This window comes from Lissotriton vulgaris, chromosome 1_1 (assembly GCF_964263255.1).
Source record: "Lissotriton vulgaris chromosome 1_1, aLisVul1.2, whole genome shotgun sequence".
In the NCBI taxonomy this organism is placed as follows: Eukaryota; Metazoa; Chordata; class Amphibia; order Caudata; family Salamandridae; genus Lissotriton; species Lissotriton vulgaris.
The window spans coordinates 2,054,469,307-2,054,489,120 of NC_141685.1; the positions used below are offsets into that span (position 1 = coordinate 2,054,469,307).

At 47.2% G+C, this 19,814-nt stretch overlaps 1 protein-coding gene across 1 annotated transcript in view; it reads right to left on the reverse strand.

The window, feature by feature from the left end:
* Positions 1-19,814, reverse strand: part of LOC147751601 (solute carrier organic anion transporter family member 1C1-like) — a 569,256-nt gene that overhangs the window by 155,192 nt on the left and 394,250 nt on the right. Inside the window, exon 11 of the mRNA XM_086920557.1 lies at positions 8,336-8,501. Within this exon, the coding sequence (XP_086776683.1) occupies positions 8,336-8,501 (166 nt within the window). The remainder of the gene's footprint in view (positions 1-8,335; positions 8,502-19,814) is intronic.

The following is a 19,814-nucleotide window of genomic DNA, read 5'->3' on the forward strand; positions in this document are numbered from 1 at the left end:
CCACTCCAAAGGATGCAACAGTAGGGAAAGCGTTGGATAGCGTAGGGGTAAAAATTACTATTCCCACTCCAGAGGGTGCAACAGTAGGGAAAGCGCTGGATAGCGTAGGGGTAATAATTACTATTCCCACTCCAGAGGGTGCAACAGTAGGGAAAACGCAAGAACTCAAATACACCATCTGTCAAATTTAGTATTACATTTAATTTAGTTTATAAACTTATTTAATATATACATTTAAATATATTGTTATTAACAAACACCTACACACCTAAAAATAATTAATCATTTACTTTAACTATTTTCTAATTAATTATTGATTAGTATTGTATTTTCAAATTATTTACAAAAATAATTATTTCTCAGCTTTCACATCATATACACTTATAAACACCAATACACAAACTACAAATTAATTATTGGTTTAAAAATAAAAATGTATTTAATTATAATTAAATAATCATTAATTAATTAATTATTCAATTAAAATGTAATTACTTCACTACATTTTCTAATGAATATTGAAGTACACACACCTAAAAATAATTAAATAATTAACATAATTAATTCCCATTATTAATTATCAATTATCCAATTAAAATTAAATAACTATTAATTATTAAAATATTTATATTAATTTAAAATGTTAATTAATCAATTATTTATTTATATTTAAATTACTTCCCACCCTATTCCCCTATAAACCCACAACCCGCTACGGAACTTTTAACACTAAATTCAACATAAAATACATTATTCAGTAATAAAATGCTACTAAATATACTATTTTAATTAACAAAACTCATTAAAAACACTAAATTACTTATAATTATTTAATTAACGATATTTTTGTAAACAATATTTATTACTACTATATTATTGTTATCGATATTTCTTACCTGTCTGTCGATATTCTTGTCAAACTATATTTTTGACATCGATATTTCTTCATGTCGATATTTCTGCGGCGATATTTATGTAAGGCGATATTTTCCCGGCGATATTCCTTCTCTGCACCGGTTAAAAGCAATAGCCTGATTCAAAAGTAAATATTTAAATCTGCCGAATACATTTGAAGGGATCATATGATTATTAAAATGGAGTGAAACATTTTGGTCACTGCTTGAAGAAAAGCAAATGGCTTGTGGCAAAACATTTAACACCAGGATTCCGGGGGGGCGTGGCCAAGCGCCTGGTCAAATGGCAGCAACCTAGGGCGGCTCTGTCCGAGCACGCTTGTTCCGCTAAAATATCCGAGCAAAATCTGTATGTGAGTACAATCCACTGACCTTTACATGGCCCGGAGCCCACCTGAGCATTTCCGTCGAAGAAACGGATGAAATTGGCATTGCGGAGTCTGAAACCGGAGCGCCAGCCTCAGACGTTTCTCCATCTGCGTACGCCCAGAAGTGGAGATGGGGCGATCGCAATCCTTTAATGCAGAGGTCTTCAGACTTTTGTCGGCTGAGCCCCCCCCATCTAACCCTTTTTACACATCGAGCCCCCCCACCACCACCACCTTCTGACAAAAATTTTCTTGAAGCTGGTACTCTGCATCATTGATGGCCATTCCCTCCTGCAGAGCCCAGGTCATATACAGTTAATAATATTAAATAAAGTAAGTGTGTTTAGTAAACTAAAGTTTTATAGTGCTTGTGCTTAATATAAAGGTCAAACGAAAAGTCTCCAAGAAAAACGTAGCACAAAAAATTACATTGATGCTTTATTTTTCACATAAAACACAAAATTTAGGATAGATTAGTAAAGACACTCCAAAAATACAAATGAGGATTGCGCCTGTTTTTCTCCACAGAGACGGACAATGTGTGAATATATTCTTTCTTTTGCCATCCTCAGGTTGTGCTCCACTTCCAGTCTAGAGCAGTACCTGGAAACGGGAGTGCTCACAACATTTCTTAATATATTTTCTTCAGTTTTATATAGAGTGAACATGACCCAAAGGTATTGGACTGCTTTACAGGAGCATCTTTTACATTACACAGACAAACATTCATTTTTTGTAAGCACAGGGAGATTAAGTGATTTGCCCAGAATCACGGGATGTTGAGAAAACACCAAGAATTGGTTCCCCAGCTCCGCGGTCATCGCCTATAGCTGTTGCACCACATCATTGAGTACCCGCCTGATGACAAGAGGCTATCCAAGAAGATTGGTCAAAAGAGCCCAGAAAAGAGATTGGTTCAGCCCACAGGAGACTCTACTAACCTCCAGTGAGAGAAAATACGTATCATCACAGAGAATAATGTATGTAACAACTTTCTCCACCAGAAGCAATGCTATTAAGAAAGTTATCAACTGAGGGGACTATGGCCATGAAAACTCCGTGGTGCAGGGCTACCATGTCGCAGCCCTGTGAGCCGGGTTGCAGCCTTCTGGTGGGGGGCGTCTCCTGCTGAGGGGACTGTGGCCATGATCGGACACAGGTGCTTTTTCCCTGCCTGGATGATTACCAGCACATGTCGCAGCTTTGCAGCTGCCACCCACTTCAATTTAATGGTGCCTGCCACCAGGCTCTTTGTCCACCAGGGTAGTTAGTTTGGAGATTAACTTGGTGATATCCCGGGGATCCTAAAGAAGGCGGAGGGGATGTCTTATCTATTGAGACACGGCGGCCCAGGGGGCTACACAGCTAAACTTGAGAACACCTAATGGAAATTGTATTGCCTTAACGGGCAAAGCTGGAAGGAGTAGTTCATATATCTCACACGCAAGGCAAACCGCCGGCATTTGGATGCTTTTGTTGGCTACCTCCTAGACCAGGGAAGCTATAAAATGGCCGGTGGAAGAAACTCCAAGGCCTCAACGCAAGCCAAGCTAGAGAAATTTGCCTGGAATAAGGGAGTGGGCCCTACAGACAAGGATCAGGAAGATCCATCAGATCAGCAGCAGGAGTGGGATGGGCTGACAGAACTTACTGTACATGACATAATGGCAGGCATTACAATGGCAAGGACGTCGCTTGAGACCAAGATTGACTCAGTCTCCGCCGAAGTCTCCCACATACGTACGGGCAAGCGCAATATGAATTCTAGAAGCAAGGAAGTCGAATCCACTACTAGCTCATTGGTTGGGGACAGAGCCACCCTGCAGAAGAAGGTGACTGTGCTACAGACCCAAAGCAATAGAATGGAAGACATACTTAACGACTATGAAGGGCGCTCATGACGCAACAAAGAAAGAATTCCGGAACACACCGAGGGGCAAGCAACAGACCTATTTGTGGAGGATCTAGTCACAAAACACCTGAAACCTGGGATACTGTCCAACTTTTTTGCTATTGAGCGGGCAGAGAGCCGGAGCTCCCCTGTGACTTATCGTGGCAAGGATCTTCAGCTACCGAGATAGAGACATTATACAGCAACCTCACCTCTAATAGAGCTTGAAAACAGCAGTGTGACTTTCTTCCCTAGGTTTCATGATTAGGGTCCAATGCCAAAGATGTAGCTTCCTTGAGGTCAAAAGAGCCCTGCGCGAGAAGAATATCAAGTAGGTTATGCTCTTCCCTGCCAAAACTGCGAGTTGAGGCACAGGGTAGGGCATGGTTCTTCACTGCTCCATATGAAGAGTAGGATTGGCTCAAAGGATGGCATGTCGCAGGAAAGAAGAATAACCAGAACTCCAGAGAGAGAGGGGCAGCGTCGAATGGAACAACGTGCAGAATCTTCACCGGTTGGAAGGCCGACGCCGAAAGAAAATAATTGGTCTGTATCCTTTCTTGTGCTAATCCTTGACTCACCTACACCTCTCCCTTCTTGGGGAACCTATGGGCCTCAACCTCCATGAGGGTCATAAGCCTCTGGTAAGCCGAGACTTGGTCTCTCCCCACACTAGACACTTGACACAGCAGCATGACTAAACGAACTGGGCTTCTGTACACTCAAACTAATGCCACAGTAACTCACGGCAATTGTTAAGGAACGGGTGCGAGTCAGGCACACAACCTACAAGTTTTAGGGGTGGGCAATAGGCACTCTGCAATGTTGGGGTGGCGGGAGGTTTCAATACCGCCATGCAGGGAGGCAGTCAGAGGGGAAAAGTTAAGGTCTGCTGGGTGGGAGGTAACTTTGTCATTGAACTCACTGGAAACACGTTTGCACAGTGCAAAGTGGCTGCAGTGGGACGAGATAGTCTGAAAAGAGATACATCCAAAATGACTCCCCTGGAGCACCAAAAATACCACCATACTCGACTATGGGATTACCATCACTGATCGGATTCAAACTAATGTCCTGGAATGTTAACGGACTGGGGGATAAGTTAAAATGGGGCATAGTTATTCCGTACATTAAAAGACATTTGTCTGACTTGATTTTGCTTCAGGAAATGCACCTGCCGGGTAAGTATGCCAGGCTCTCACACGTTGGGGGTTCAAATTAGTGGCACACTCTGCGTTTGTTTCCGCATCTCGGGGGTTGGGGATACTGATCCGGAGGAATGTCCCAGTGACAATTGATCATTTAAAGATTGATAACCTGGGTAAACTTCTGGCTGTCTCAGGGTGAGGGGAGGGGCGAAAGTTAAACTTAGTCTCAGTGTATATTCCACCTGGCCTTCAAGCCCCGGCCTTTAAATATCTGGGTGAACTTTTACTATCGCTGCCTGAGAGGAGACGTATGATAGTGGGAGACTTTAACTCCATCGTCTCCAATAGTTTGGACCACTGGCCTCCAGAGACCTGCCACTGACCCGCACACAGATTCATAATTTTTGGGAGGTAATGGGTCTCATTGACACCTGGAGGGCGCTACATCCCACAGCACATTAATACACATTTTAATCAGGGGCTCAACGTAGTATGTCTAGAATAGATTTCATTATAACACCGGCAGATCTACTGAACTATGTCAGGGAGGTTGATCACCTTGCACGGGGAATATCGGATCACTCGCCCCTGTGCGCTCAGGTGGAGGTGGGGGAGCCACTGTAAATCCTTGGTCCCTTTAGATCCCTAAGATACATGACAAGATAGTAAGTGACACAGACACTAGTTTCTCTAAAAAAACAATCGGTTGACTCTGCATGAGTGTTGTGGGGGGCCTGTAAGGCAGTAATAAGAGGAACAGCTGTCTCCCAGATCGCCGACACTAAGCGAGAGAAACAGAGGCAACTGGCGCAACTAGAAGCTGAAATATTGTACCTGGAAGGAAAGCTTCAAGAGGCTTCAAGAGGCTAATTCCGTTGAGGAACAAAACGAATTGTGACTTAAAACAAAAGCTTACTTAATGGTAGCCACTGATGCCGCCAGGTCTCAACACAGGGCTACACTTGGTAAAGTTTATGAAGTGGGTGACAAGGTGGGGAAGCTGCTAGCGTGGCTTGATCATAGGGAGCAGGCCAGCAGAGTAGTGGTGAAACTCACAACAGAGTCCGGTCAAACGATCTCTGACCCGCAGGAAATTGAGAATGCGTTTGGGGACCACTGCCGCGGGGATATACACATCTTAAACGACATACACAGAAATAGAAGCACTCTTGTTGCAGCAAGCAATCCTCTTGCCAAAGCTCTCCGACGACAAATGTTTAGATCTAGAAAAAGACCTGGAAAGCTCAGAGATAGAGAAAGCCATTGAGGACCTACGTGCGGGTAGGGCGTTGGGTCAAAATGGCCTGCCGGTTGAATTGTATAAGAATGGCCCATATAGAATTGCACCACACCTGACAAACATGTTCCACGAAAGTTGCGAGGTAGGCTTGCTCCCAGTAGACCAGAGATTGGCCACTATAGTGGTCATCAATAAAAGTGGGAAGCCCAAACATCTCTGTTCCTCCTACAGGTCCATTTCACTGCTAAATGCAGAAGCCAAGATTCTGGCTAAATTACTTGCAACCTGTTTGCTAACTGTAATTACGAAGCTAGAACTCTCCGACCAGTCTGGCTTTATGTCAGCCAGGAATACCTCTCTTAATCTGCGGAGATTGCACGGGATACTTTATCGGGCCACCACGATATAGGAAGACGCAGTGGTGGTGTCACTTGAGGCGGCCATGGCATTTGATACCATCGAATGGCCATATATATTTGCAGTATTGAGGTAAATCGGGTTCGGCCCGGGCTTTCTGCGCTGGAAACGCCTCCTATATGCAAATCCGCTATCTCAAATAGTGGTTAATAACTGAGTATCCTCAACTTTTGTGCTCGGAAGGGGCACTCAACAGAGTTGTCCCCTCTCCCCACTACTTTTCTCCCTCATGTTGGAACCTCTGGCGATGTGGATACGGAAAGACCTGATTATTAGAGGGCTAAGATGGGCTGAGGAATGGGAGGTCCGCATTTCACTGTATGCCGATTACATTTTTTTATACCTGGCATCAGCTGCGTCCTCCCTTAATAGAGTGCATCATAGTGTTTGAACAGTTTTCCGGGTACACTATTAACTGGTCTAAGTCTGTTCTCTATGTCCTCAGTGGTAAATCGCCAATCTTACCCAGAGGGTTCACTATTGTCGAAGTCACAACAGAATTCAAATACCTGGGCATCCATTTCTCCAAGGGCCCGACGCTTTTTCATGATCAGAATCTCCTCCCCTATTACAAAGACTCAGGAGTGATGTCTTGCATTGGAAAATGCTCCCACTGACCCTGTTGGGGCGTGCAGCCCTGTTCAAAATAATGTCCCTTCCACACTTCCTCTACGCCTTGCAAAACATGCCACACCCAATGAAAGTGGACTGAGCTCTGAGAGAACTCCTATGGGAGGGGAAGCCACCTTGGATGTCAAGTCCTAAGCTGACTAGAGGCTGACATGATGGGGGTATAGCCCTCCTAAACATTAAAAGATATTACTGGGCGGCTCAACTCACTTCAGTAAACGAATGTACGTACGTACCTCAGAGCGATCCAGGGATTAACATGGATAGATGGCTGCTCCCCGGCAAAGGTTTTAAGGGGGCGCTGTATGCTAACCCCTCCAAATTGAAACTGATGGGGCCCACTGACCATGCCGTTCTGGTGTGGTGGACTGCCACAATGAGTTTGGGCTTGAACGATAAGATTACGCTAGCCACCCCACTCTGGTATGCTGCACTACTAGGCACTCTAAGATTCACTAGATGCTTTGATCTGTGGGACTTGATTGGTATTCCCGCAGTTAGGGACCTATGGAGGATGGGGGTAATTTCCTTCGCCCAACTGAAGGAAGAATACCTACTAGTTGATACAGAACTATTCAGATATCTACAGATTAGACACGCGCTACAGGCAGCAATACCTAGGGGAGAGAACCCACCAGAGTAATCCCCACTAGAGGACAGGATACAAGATGGGCACCTTCCCAAGATGGCAATTTCACTAATCTACAAAAAGCTTGTTAATAATATGCCTGACCCCCTTCTCCATCTCAGAACCAAATGGGGTTATGAGGTAGTGGGACTGGATGATGGGGAATGGCTTGAGGCTCTCGCCTCTCCTAGGGAAACAGCCATTTCTTCCAGGCTCAGGCCTGTACATCTCAAAATACTTCATTGAATTAACTCTCAGGGCCGACTCCTGTGAAGATGGCCTATAGGACAGAGGCATATTTCCCATAAAGGTTGTGAACGGGCAGAGAGCGGATCAGAGGAAACATCAGGAAAAATTTCCAGAAGGTGACTGACTCGGCGTCGAGAGTCAATTTGGCTACCTTAAACCGCTACCAGGTATGTATTTTAGGATCGTGCTGCTGAAAGTTCTGGAGCTGCAGACTTCCAGGATTTGACCAAGGCCTTGCGGACAAGAAATTAAGTGACATTGCATTAAATCGACATTGAGACCGCTCGACACCGAGAGAAAAATCCTCCATAAAAGTGTCTAAGTCTGGAGGTAACATTTTTTCGGAGTGCTTAGTGTATCCGAGCGGGGCTCTATCGTGGTCAGCCTCAAACTTTATCTGTGTCCCGGTCATCACAACCAAAGTGGCACTCTATGTTTGTAAACACTTGAAAGTGTTTATTCTTTTAAAATTCATATCGCTGGTTCCCTACATTGGATTTTTGTCGGTTTGGTGGGTATTTGTTCATAAAAAGATAATCTATTCTTAAAAATTGCAGTTGTGTTTTGTCTCTCACTTATTTAATGTACTGGTGTTTTTCAATACTTGTCTCCTAGTTAAGCCTGCCTGCTCGTTGCCAGCTACCAAGGATTGAGCAAGAGAATAATTTATTGAGACCCTAACTGAAGTGCTTGTGGCCTTATTACTAATGGTAAGTCACTACTTATCACTACTAATAATCCACTTTCCAACAGCAGGTCCCAGTCAGCAGAATGACCTAAATACAAAAGGTTCAGAGAAAAGGCAAGGGAAGTGGAAATTTAAATGACATAGAAAAAAAGATGTGCTTACTCTATTTATCCCGAACCCAGCAGAAGTTTTGCAGCCAGCAAAGCAAGCAGACATGTATGTCATTCCGTTGTCTCCACAAACAGGATCCCATTGGCTTGATGAACATTTGCAGTCTGAGTTGCAGGTTGAAAACAAGGAGCTGTCTTGAAATGATGTTAGCATGCTTCTAAAATAAATCACAGATTGACATGTTAGAGACATTGCACTGTTACAGTTTACAGAAGCGAACCAAGAAAGATAGAATTTTAAATGGATAACAGCAGTGGATACGCTTACGTAAATCAATTAGGGATGTGGTCTAACATAGGTGGCTTTAGGTAAGCTGTCACAAAAGAAAATTAGTTGGTATCACTCTTGCAAATATGAAAATATCACCTAAAGGCCTTGATTCTGACTAATTATTGGCATCATCATATTGCACTGAAATGTATTTAACTTTATATGAATTTCCATTGAATGTGAAAAATTGATAGGCCTGTGGATAAAGGGTTTAGGGCCCGATGTAGGTAAAAGGGATTTTCCGATTTCAAAATACCGAGGCGGGCCGAATCGGTATTCTGAATTCGGAAAACGAGATGTAGCAAACAAACGGCGAAATAATAGCGAATCGGTCGGCATCGGTAATGTGAATCGGTACGTACCGAATCGGCACGGACCGAATCGGAAAGTACCGAATCGGCTACCACCGATTCGGAAATAGCCGAATCGGCTACCACCGAATCGGAAATAGCCGAGTTGCTAAAATCCGAATCGGCTATTAACGAATCGTAGGTATGAAAACACACCCATGGCCAAAAAGCCCATAGGAATGCATTGAAGAAACCGAATCGGTAAAATCCGATTCGGACAATACCGAATCGGATTTTACCGATTCGGTAATATCCGATTCGGTAAAAGCCGAATCGGCAAAAGCGGATTCAGCCAATGAGGTGGCTCCCCTCCCCCACCCAAACAGGGAGTGGCAACCCTGGCAGGTGCAGCTAATTAAGAACTTTCTGGAGAGCCAGCCTGAGCTGAACACTCACAGTTAGCAGCAGTGGGAGTAGGAGGTAGTGAACTGTTCTGATCAAGATGGCAAACCAGAGTGAGAGCCAGAAGTCCACCCAGAAGAGGAAGCCTAAGTTCAGCAGCATCGAGCTGCAGGTGTTGGTTGAGGAGGTGGTGAGGGTGCACCGGCAGCTATTTGGAAAGCTGTCCCTCAATGTGCCAGACAGCACCAAGAGGAGGCTCTGGAGCGAAATCGCCCAAAAGGTGAATGCTGTGGGTGTCACCCCCAGGTCCCTGGATGAGCTGAAGAAGCGTTTCTATGACATCCGCAGCCTGACCAAACGGAAGATGGCAGAGATCCAGAGGCAGGCTGGAGGCACTGGTGGAGGCAGGAACCCGGCGCCACCCCTCACAGACCTCGAGGAAATGGTGTCCACCACCATTGAGAGGGAGAGCGTAACCGGAATTGGGACCCTGGACAGCTCAGCCAGAGCTACAGCTACAGGTAAGAAGCATGCGCATCATGACACACCCTACCAGACACCTCCCCATTAGACACAATGCATAGCCAAACCCCAGCACAGTACTGTAACCAACATACAAGAGACAAGCATCATGGTACATGTAGTCAGCAGAAGTTAGCAAAATATGGCAGTGCAGAATCACAAGACAGGAAACAGTGGAACACATTCTAAGGAGATGCAAGGACATGTGGAATGCTTTAATTGTACTGACTGTAATACATCGGCACTCAATTTACAAATGCTTCTTTGTACCTAGGGGCACCATCAGGCGGACAAACAATGACAACAGAGGCAGCAGCACCATCTACCACTGCACTCGCAGGGCCGAGCACCAGTCAGGCTGCCGAGGAGGATGAGGACGAAAACACCATAGGGCTTGGTATAGAGGGAGACCTGGTAATAGACTTTGAAGCACTGCACTCCCCACAAATGCCGAGCACACCCCCCTTGCAGTTCTCCCCAGAGAACTCCCCGACAAGGGACCTCCTTCCACCTACACCAGCTCCTGCCACGATCATGGCTGTGGCACCAGTACACTCTGTCCTGGGAGCAGGGGCTCAGGCCCCGGCCAGCACCACACCCCCACCAGTGGCACCCCAGCCCACCCAGCAGGCCGGCAGCAGCAGTACCCGGCGCCGTGCCATTCCCACCACTGCAGCACCAGCAGCGGAGGGCAATGTCTTCCTGGGCCTCGAAGGTAATATGGTAAAGATCCAAAGGCAGCAGGCGAAATCCATCATGGCCTGCCAACGCCAGCTCCTGCAGCACAACCTGCAGATGGGGGAAATGGTGAAAGGATTTCAGGCCTTTGTGGATTCAAACAAGGAGGTAGCAGCAGGTTTAGGCAGGCTAACCACTGCAATAACCCAGTTATGTGGCAGACTGGAGGAGCATGAGCTGGTGCGCAGGCGGGATGCCCGGGTGCAGAACCGCTCCATGAGCCGCCTTGCTGCTGCAACGGCACAACTCTGTCAGCGCAGTGCCAACATGGAGTCTAGTCTCACACAAAATACGGCAGAGATAACAAGGGGAATGGCCCGCATCACGACAGCAATGGAGGCCATGATTATCTCTAACACTGCCGCAAATCCTGCCCTGGACCTGGGGGATGCTGGGGACAGCAGCAGCCGCAGCAGCCCGGCCAGCGCTGCGTCAGAGCCACGCAGGAGCACCAGGCGCTCCGCAGATGCCGCTGGTCATTCTGAGGGGGCTGAGGGACACCCCAGTGGGGCTGCAAAGCGCTCAAAGAAATAGCCTTGCAAGGGCGGGTGAGGCAACCTGGACCTTAGACTTTTGTTTTCTTTGCTATTACACCTTTTTTTTGTTGCACATCAGTGCAGTAACTGTGTTGCAACAGTATTAAAAATTGTTTTTTCACCACAACCATTTACCTGTCTTTGCATCTGTACTCACTCAGAAATAGTTTCCTGTAATCTCCTCACGTCTGTATCTGCCATCACTTGGCGTACACACCCCAGCTGGCTGTGTCAGTGGCACAGCTTCGTCGTCGTCATGGTCCTCGTAGTCAGACAACTCCACCTCAGTGCCCTTCTTCACCGCAAGGTTGTGTAACATTGCACATACAGCTATGATCTTGCAGCAGGTGATGGGGGTATACTGCTTTGCACCTCCACTCTTGTGCAGGCATCTGAATCTACTTTTCCAGATGCCAAAGGTCCATTCGACGACATTCCTTGTGCGTATGTGGGCCCGGTTATACCTCCTTTGGCTGGGTGTGGAGGGGTTGAGGTAGGGGGTGAGTATGAATGAGCGGAGGGCATATGCACTGTCGCCTGGAAGAGAAAGGGGTAACATTACACACATGCATACATGTATTCCACCTAGCTACTGTGTGTTATGGGGGTCTGATGATGTGTCTCACCTAGGAGGTATCCTTCACCAAATTCGCCAGCCATCAGCCGTGCATAGATGCCGCTCTGTTGGAAAATATAGGAGTCATGGGTACTCCCTGGAAATTTTGCTACCAGGTCTGTGATGGTGCACTTCGCATTGCAGATCACCTGCACGTTGATGGTGTGTGTAGACTTCCGATTGCGGTATATGTATTCTGTGTCCGCTGGTGGGCAAATCGGAATGTGCGTGCCATCTATGCAGCCAATGATTTGGGGAAATTGTGCCATCTGGTAGAAGTCAGCTTTAGTTTGTAGCAGTTCTGCGTGGGTTGCAGGGAAAGAGATGTATTGGTCCATCCTGTGTATCATGGCGTCAAGGAATGTGTGGAAGAACCTTGACAGGCTGCTCTGGCTCACCCCTCCTGCCGCTGCAACTCCACTTTGATAGCTGCCAGACGGAAGCAGGTGTAGGCTGCATAGCACCTGGACGTGTGCTGGGATGGCGTGTGCCCTTGGGGTGTGGTGGTCCAAGAATGGTTTGAGGTCCCTGATGAGCTCAAGTATGGTGTCAGAGTCCAGCCTGTATCTCTGTAGGATCTCTGCCTCTGTGAGCATGAACAGGGTTATCCTCTGTCTGTAGACCTGTTCATTTCTTAGCCATTCCCTCTGTCCTTCCTGCTGTAGCCGTAGCCGCCTCGCAATGACATAAAAAGCTGCCATCCTGCAAGTTGCAATGCATTTTGGGGCTGTTTATATGGGTTGGAGTTGGTTACCACCTGATTGTAATCCATGGTAAATACTGAGTGAATTCTACCGAATTTGAGCCGATTTCGGTGTTTCTGTGCCTCCCTACATCTCCCCATCTGTCGGAATCGGGGAATTTCCCGATCGGTGAATCATACGAATCGGTATGTTCTCCGAATCGGCTCATGTCCGATTCGGTGTATCTACCGATTCGGTACATGGACCGAATCGGCTTCATTCCGATTCGGTGTGTCTACCGAATCGGTACATGGACCGATTCGGATAATTTCCAAATCGGTGTCACTACCGATTCGGTACATGGACCGAATCGGTTATTTTCCGATTCGGTGTCACTACCGATTCGGTACATTGACCGAATCGGTGTTTGCATCCGATTCGGTGTGTTACCGATTCGTTACATATCCGATTTTCGGTATGTACGTATCGGAATCTTTTCCATTCGGTACTCATTCCGAATCGGTTTTCACTCCGATTTTTATTTTTTTTTGTTCCCTACATCTCGATGGCTGTTTACCGATCGGTAAGGGCCAAAAATCGGTATTTTCGGCCGTTACCGATCGGTAACGGACTACCTACATCGGGCCCTTAGTGTGTTTGTCATACATTTCTTCATGGGTCTGCGACCTAAATTTTTTAAGGTGGGCTCCAAAGGCCTTTTTTCTAAGGATTTGCCTATGGAGAGGGACATGTTAACATCTCACTATTAAAGAGGAAAAATTAATGTAATGAGCTGCAATAATCTCATAGAGGAACAAGCTAATCGAGATACAATAAACTTCATTTAAGACTGAGAAACCATGATGAAGCAAGTGCCTGGAGCTTTGGAGCGCCAAACTGTTAGACCTGACAGCCTTTGGTGTGGTCTTCGCCCCAAACCTTTTGCTTTACCAACTCCTGTTGCGTAAATGTGTTTGTGTTGGCCTTCAGACTCCGTGCACTTTGCCACTGCTAATCAGTGCTAAAGTGCTTGCGCTTACTCCTTTACACATGATAACATTGGCCTTCACCCAATTGGCAAATGTAATTCTCTTAAAAATCCCTAGTAAAGTGGTACTGTGTGTCCCCAGGCCCTGTAAATTAGATGATACTATTGGGCCTTCAGCTGTTATTGTGCTACCCACTTAAGTAGCCCTTTAAAATACTTCTCAGGCCTGCCATTTGCAGACTGTGTGCAGTTTTAAACTACCAATGTGACTTGGAAAAATAAACAATTTGCAAGCCTAAATATAAATGTCACCCATAAGGTAGGGCCTATACATCCCATAGGGCAGTGTGCTGTGTATTTAATAAGTTGGATATGTACATTTAGATTTTACATGTCTAGGTAATGAAAAACTCTTAAATATGAATTTACTACTGCAAATCCTACCTCCTCCAAAGGAAAACTTTGAGTTGCCTTATTCCATCTAATATGTGCTAACTTTTGATTGGGAACAGGTAGACAATTCATATTTGATCACCAAAGAATTGTGATTTGAAATCTTTTTTATTGGCATATTCGGATTTTACGTCACAGTTCTGAAAAGGGCCCTTTAGAAAAATGGCATTTTCTTGTCCTAACTATAGGAAGATGGTTCTCTATATCATGTACTAAAATGAAGTACACTGTGCAGAGAGTCCAGAGGTTAAATTGGCTAACACTAATACTCTTTGTGTGGTAATGTGGGCAAGCAGTTAGGCTTATCAGAGGGTAGGGCTAAGCATTTGTTGTACTCATAGAGGCAATAAATGAGAAACCCACTCAATACTAAACCAGAGACCAATTTATACAAAAATATCGATAGTAAGTATTTTAGACGTTATGATTTTTAAGGGTTTAAAAAATATATTACTTTTGTGCACCATTACGCAACATTGAAGTCAATAGAGAAAATCAGAAAATTCATATAAAACCATGCAAAACTTTCTGGTTTTAGGTCGATATCAGAACCAGGTCAAAAGTACCAGCAGCAGACGTTCGGGACCAGGTGTTGGTAGCTGTTGCACTATGACAATTGGAGTCACCTGGAAAGACACTGCACAGGAGGACTTAGTGGTAAGTCCTGTGAGTCCCACTGAAGAGAGGAGATCTCAAGGGTGCAGGACCATGAAATTATAATTGGTTATTCATTACTGAGGCCTGTGGGGCTGGGTGCAGAGAAGCTTTGTCAGCCTGGTGACGTGCGTCCAGAAGTGTTCAGATTCAGGAGCAGGTAACTTGGAGAGTAGATTCCGGGACAGCTGGGCCACTCAGGATGTGGGTCTCAGGGGTCTTGATGTCCAGCAATGAGGGCTTGTTTCTATTGTCATTAGAGTCCAGCACAGACTCCTGGTCTCACTGTTTTCTGTAGGGGATGGGCTACCCTGGGTATTGGTACGGTGTAGCTCCGGTAGGTCCTGGTGCGGCTTAACTTGGTGGGTAGACAGATCTGACCCTACTGAGCTGGGGTACCTCTTTTGGTCAGAGAGCAGCACTTCGACAAACCAGACTCAGCTGGCTCAAGGCCTACGGTGTGCAGGGGAGAGATTCCTTCACTTCAAGGGAAGTTTGTTGTGATTTTGCCAAAACTGGAGGAGCTCAGGGGTTTTTAGAGTCCTCACAGATACAGGACGACACAGCACACCACAATTGTTGAAGTCCTAGAGATAGCAGGTAGGGTTTGGTGTCAATTTTCTTCTGCACTAAGACATGCAGCCTGCACTGGCAGTTTACATGTTCTTGGTGAGGGGTGCCTGGGGTGGCACAATTCCTCTGGCTGCCCCAGTGAGCACTCTTCAGTACCTATGCCCCAAGTACCAGGGGTACCTTTCACTAGGGATTTACAAGGGTGGCTGAATTTGTGCCAATCATGGTACAGTTTTAGAAAAGATATCTGGCACTGGGAACCTGGTTAGCAGGGATTCACAGTCGATATCACAGCCTGCATCAGGCATTAAGCAAAAAGTGGGAGCTTATCATGTCAAAAGAGGCACTTTCCTACACTAAACATTTGGTGCGTGCAGCGTGTGTCCTGCCTCACATGACAGTGAATAGTTACCAGTTGGCCTTTGATTATTCCTCCTAGGATGGGGCATGTGGAGCTGTTCCCTGCCTCACCTACATTTCATAGGAGCTCCCTCCAGCACACAAAGAACTTGACGCTATAACTTGGTCAGTCTAGGCTCCTTGTAGCCTGGGCAGGGTAGAAGATTATAGAACCAGATGTGGGGGCATGTCTAAATGTTTCTCCCACTTAAATGGCTGACACCACGTATAAATATTGGACCCTCAGAGACTCTCTTCAGTACACCCCTGGACCTTTAAAACAATTACAAAAGGCAGCCTTGTAGTGAGAGGACTGCCCTTCTGCATGACGTTTGCCTTCTTTCTCAGAAAACTACCCTGATGCTTGAAGCCTGCCTTGTTCTACAGAGGACTGTCCTACTTGAGGCCTCACTTGCTGCTGAAGGATAGAGGCCCATCTCCTTGTTCCCAGGAAAGAAAGGGTGAAATCATGAATTTGTATGCTCTTTGAGATAATAAACAAGCCCATTGGTGTGGAGAATCTGCCACCCGCAATTACCATCCATGTCAAGTCCCAACTCTTTGTGCCGCAGTGACCATCTGCAACACCTGACCCAATCTTTGTGCTATAGCGATGACAATCTGAGATGGCAGTTCGCTCTTCGAGCTACAGTGAGGACTATCCACGATGCTGTCTCCACTCCTCACAGTCTGCTCCACCTGTAGCACTTATTGTGCCACTGACGTAAGTAGTCCTTTAAAACATGTCCCAAGCCTGCCTTTGCAGCTGTATGCAGATTTCAACTGCCGATTTGACTTTGCAAAATAAACTTTTGCAATGCCACACCTTCCTTCTGGGCTTGTTGCAACCGACTTTGAGAAGGTAACATTTTAGCAGAACTAACCTGGTCCATGTATCTGGCCCGCACTCCATTGCAGTTGGCCTGAACTTGTGTCTTTCCCATGGTCTAGCAAGACCAGATGATCGCAATTGACACATTGGGCTTTTAGGTATTATACTCACCTAAAATTTTGACTTTTTGCATATCTCCAGCTTTTTTAATTGGATTTTTGTTTGTCTGATGTGTAAGTTATTTATACATTTTTTCTTTATTTTCCTAAATTGGTGTGAGACTTTTCTTGAGTTGTGTTTACACTTTATTAATGTTTGTGGTCCGCAAAAATACTTAACGCGTTACCACCGAAACCAAGAAACCCGACGGAAGTACGACCCCGCCACCCTCCACGCACTCAACAACGACCAACCATCCTCCTGATACCAAGCCACTCCGAAGTGCACCCATGGACCCTTCTCCTGCCTAACCTGCAAATACACCTGCATCTGAACCTGCACCCCACCACCCGGACCAGGCTTAAACAACAACCACCTCAAGTGCATCCTGCTCAACACCCGCTCCGTCCACAAGCACGCCGTCGAACTCTGGGACCTCCTCGACACAACAGCACCAGATGTTGCCTTCCTCACAGAAACCTGGATGAACGCCTCCTCAGCCCTCGACATCGCCATTGCCATCCCGGATGGCTACAAGATCGCCGAAAGGACTGTGTCAACCAAATCGGAGGAGGAATCGCCATCATCTACAGGAACACCATCAGCGTCACAACCAACTCCGAAGATGCCCTCACCACCGCCCAACACGTACACTTCTATATCCACACCGACCCCAAGACCACCCTCAGAGGAACCCTCATCTACAGACCCCCGGGCCCACGCACACAATTCAGTGAAGCCATCACTGACTTCATCAGCCCACATGCCCTCGCCTCATCAGGGGACCTGAACTTCCACCTGGAGAACAACAATGACAACAACACCACCATCCTGCTCGTCAACCTCGCCAACCTCTGACTCAAGCAACTGGTGAACACCCCATCCCACAACGCCGGCCACACGCTCGACCCCATCTTCTCCACCAGCAGCCACGTTGCCTTCAGCCACTCCACTGGACTACACTGGACCGACCACAGCTGCATCCACTTCACCTTTAAGAATACCACATTTCCACCGCCCGCAACTGATCCCCCGTAGATGCTGGAGCAAAGTCACCGCAGACCAGCTTACCACATCACTGAGCCAGAATCCACCAATCAACACTACTGACACCAACAACGCAGCCCGCAACCTCACACAGTGGATCATCAACTGCGCCGATGCCCTTCCACCACTGAAGAACCCCCAAGGCAAGCCCGGCAACAGGAAAACAACATGGTTCACCGATGACCTCAAAGAATCAAAGAAATCCTGCCGAACCCTCAAGAAAACCTGGCGCCGCGAACAGGGGACAGAAAACATGACAGCCCTTAAGAACGCCACTCGCAAACATCACCAGCTGATCCGCACCACCAAAAAGACATTGTTCAAAGAACAGATGGACAACAACACACACAACAGCAAGGAACTCTTCAGCATCGTAAAAGAGCTCTCCAATCCCAGCGCCAGCAGCAACAACATCACACCATTGCAAGACCTCTGCAACTCCCTCGCCACGTTCTTTCACCGCAAGATCACCGTTATCCACGACAGCTTCAGCGTCCAGACTCTGCCCCCAGCCACCGAACCAACGCCCCCTAAAACCACCCTCAGTGCTTGGACTCCCATCAGCACCGAAGACACCGCCCACGCTATGAACACCATCCACTCCGGCTCTAACTCCGACCCATGCCCTCACCACATCTTCAACAAAGCTGACACCATCATCGCTCCCCACCTAGGGAACGTCATAAACAACTCCCTCGCGTCCGCCACCTTCCCAGAGAGCTGGAAGCACGCAGAGATCAATGCTCTACTGAAGAAACCCACAGCGGACCCTAAAGACCTCAAGAACTTCTGGCCCATCTCTCTTCTTCTCTTCCCTGCAAAAGTTATCGAGAAGATCATCAATAAACAGCTGACCGCATTCCTCGAGGCCAAAGGTTCCCTTGACTCATCCCAGTCTTGATTTCGAGCCAACCACAGCACCGAGACCGCCTTCATCGCAGCCACCGACGACATCAGGACCCTACTAGACAATGGGGAAACAACCGCCCTTATCCTCCTAGACCTTACAGCCGCCTTTGATACAGTCTGCCATCGCACCCTAATATCCCGCCTCCACAACACCAGGATCCAAGGTAAAGCCCTGGATGGATCACTTCAATCCTCTCCTACAGAACCCAGAGAGTCCGCCTCCCTCCCTTCCACTCCGCGGCCACCGAGATCATCGGCGGCATACCCCAAGGCTCATCGCTCAGCCCAACCCTCTTCAATATCTACATGAGCTCCCTCGCCACCATCGCATGCAAACACAACCTCAACATCATCTTATACGCCGACAACACCCAGCTGAAACTCTCCCTCACCAAAGACCCAGCCACCGCCAAACTCAACTTCCAGGAAGGAATGAAAAACGTCGCTGAATGGATGAAACTCAGCCGTCTGAAACTGAACTCAGACAAGACGGAGGTCTTCATCCTCGGACCATCCCCATTTTTGCCTGGGACGACTCCTGGTGGCCCACAGCACTGGGCACCGCACCGACACCCACTGAACACACACGCAACCTGGGATTCATCCTGGACTCCTCTCTCACGATGACCAAGCAAGTCAACACCATCTCATCCTCATGCTTCAACACCCTGCGCATGCTCCGCAAGATCTTCCGGTGGATCCCTACCGGAACTAGAAAGATGGTCACCCAGGCCCTCGTCACCAGCCGACTAGACTACGGAAATGCCCTATACGCAGGAACCACAGTCAAACTTTAGAAAAGACTCCAATGCATACAGAACGCATCCGCACCACTCATCTTCGACATCCCCGCCACCTGAGAGACCTGCACTGGCTCCCTGTCAACAAAAGGATCACGTTCAGGCTCCTCACCCACACACACAAAGCGCTCCACGACATAGGTCCCGAATACCTCAACAACCGCCTCACGTTCTACACTCCAACACGCAAACTCCGCTCCGCCAACCTCGCCCTCGCCACCGTCCCACGGATCCGCATAACCACCGCCGGAGGAAGATCATTCTCCTACCTGGCGGCCAAGACGTGGAACTTCCTCCCCGCCCACCTATGACTGACCCAGGACCACCTCACATTCAGGAAACACCTCAACACCTGGCTCTTCGAGCAGTAGCGGCACTACCCCCCTCCCCCAGCGTCTTGAGAAACCTACGGGTGAGTAGCACGCTCTATAAATGTTTTGATTGATTGATTGACTTCTAAGTTAAGGCTGACTACTCTTGTGCTAAGCTACCAAAGGGTTAAGCACAGGTTAATTTGGTGACTTTTGTGGTTCACCCTAACACAGACTTTGGTTGTTGCTTGACAAGGATCTTCACCCCCCTCAATCAAGAAACCCAAT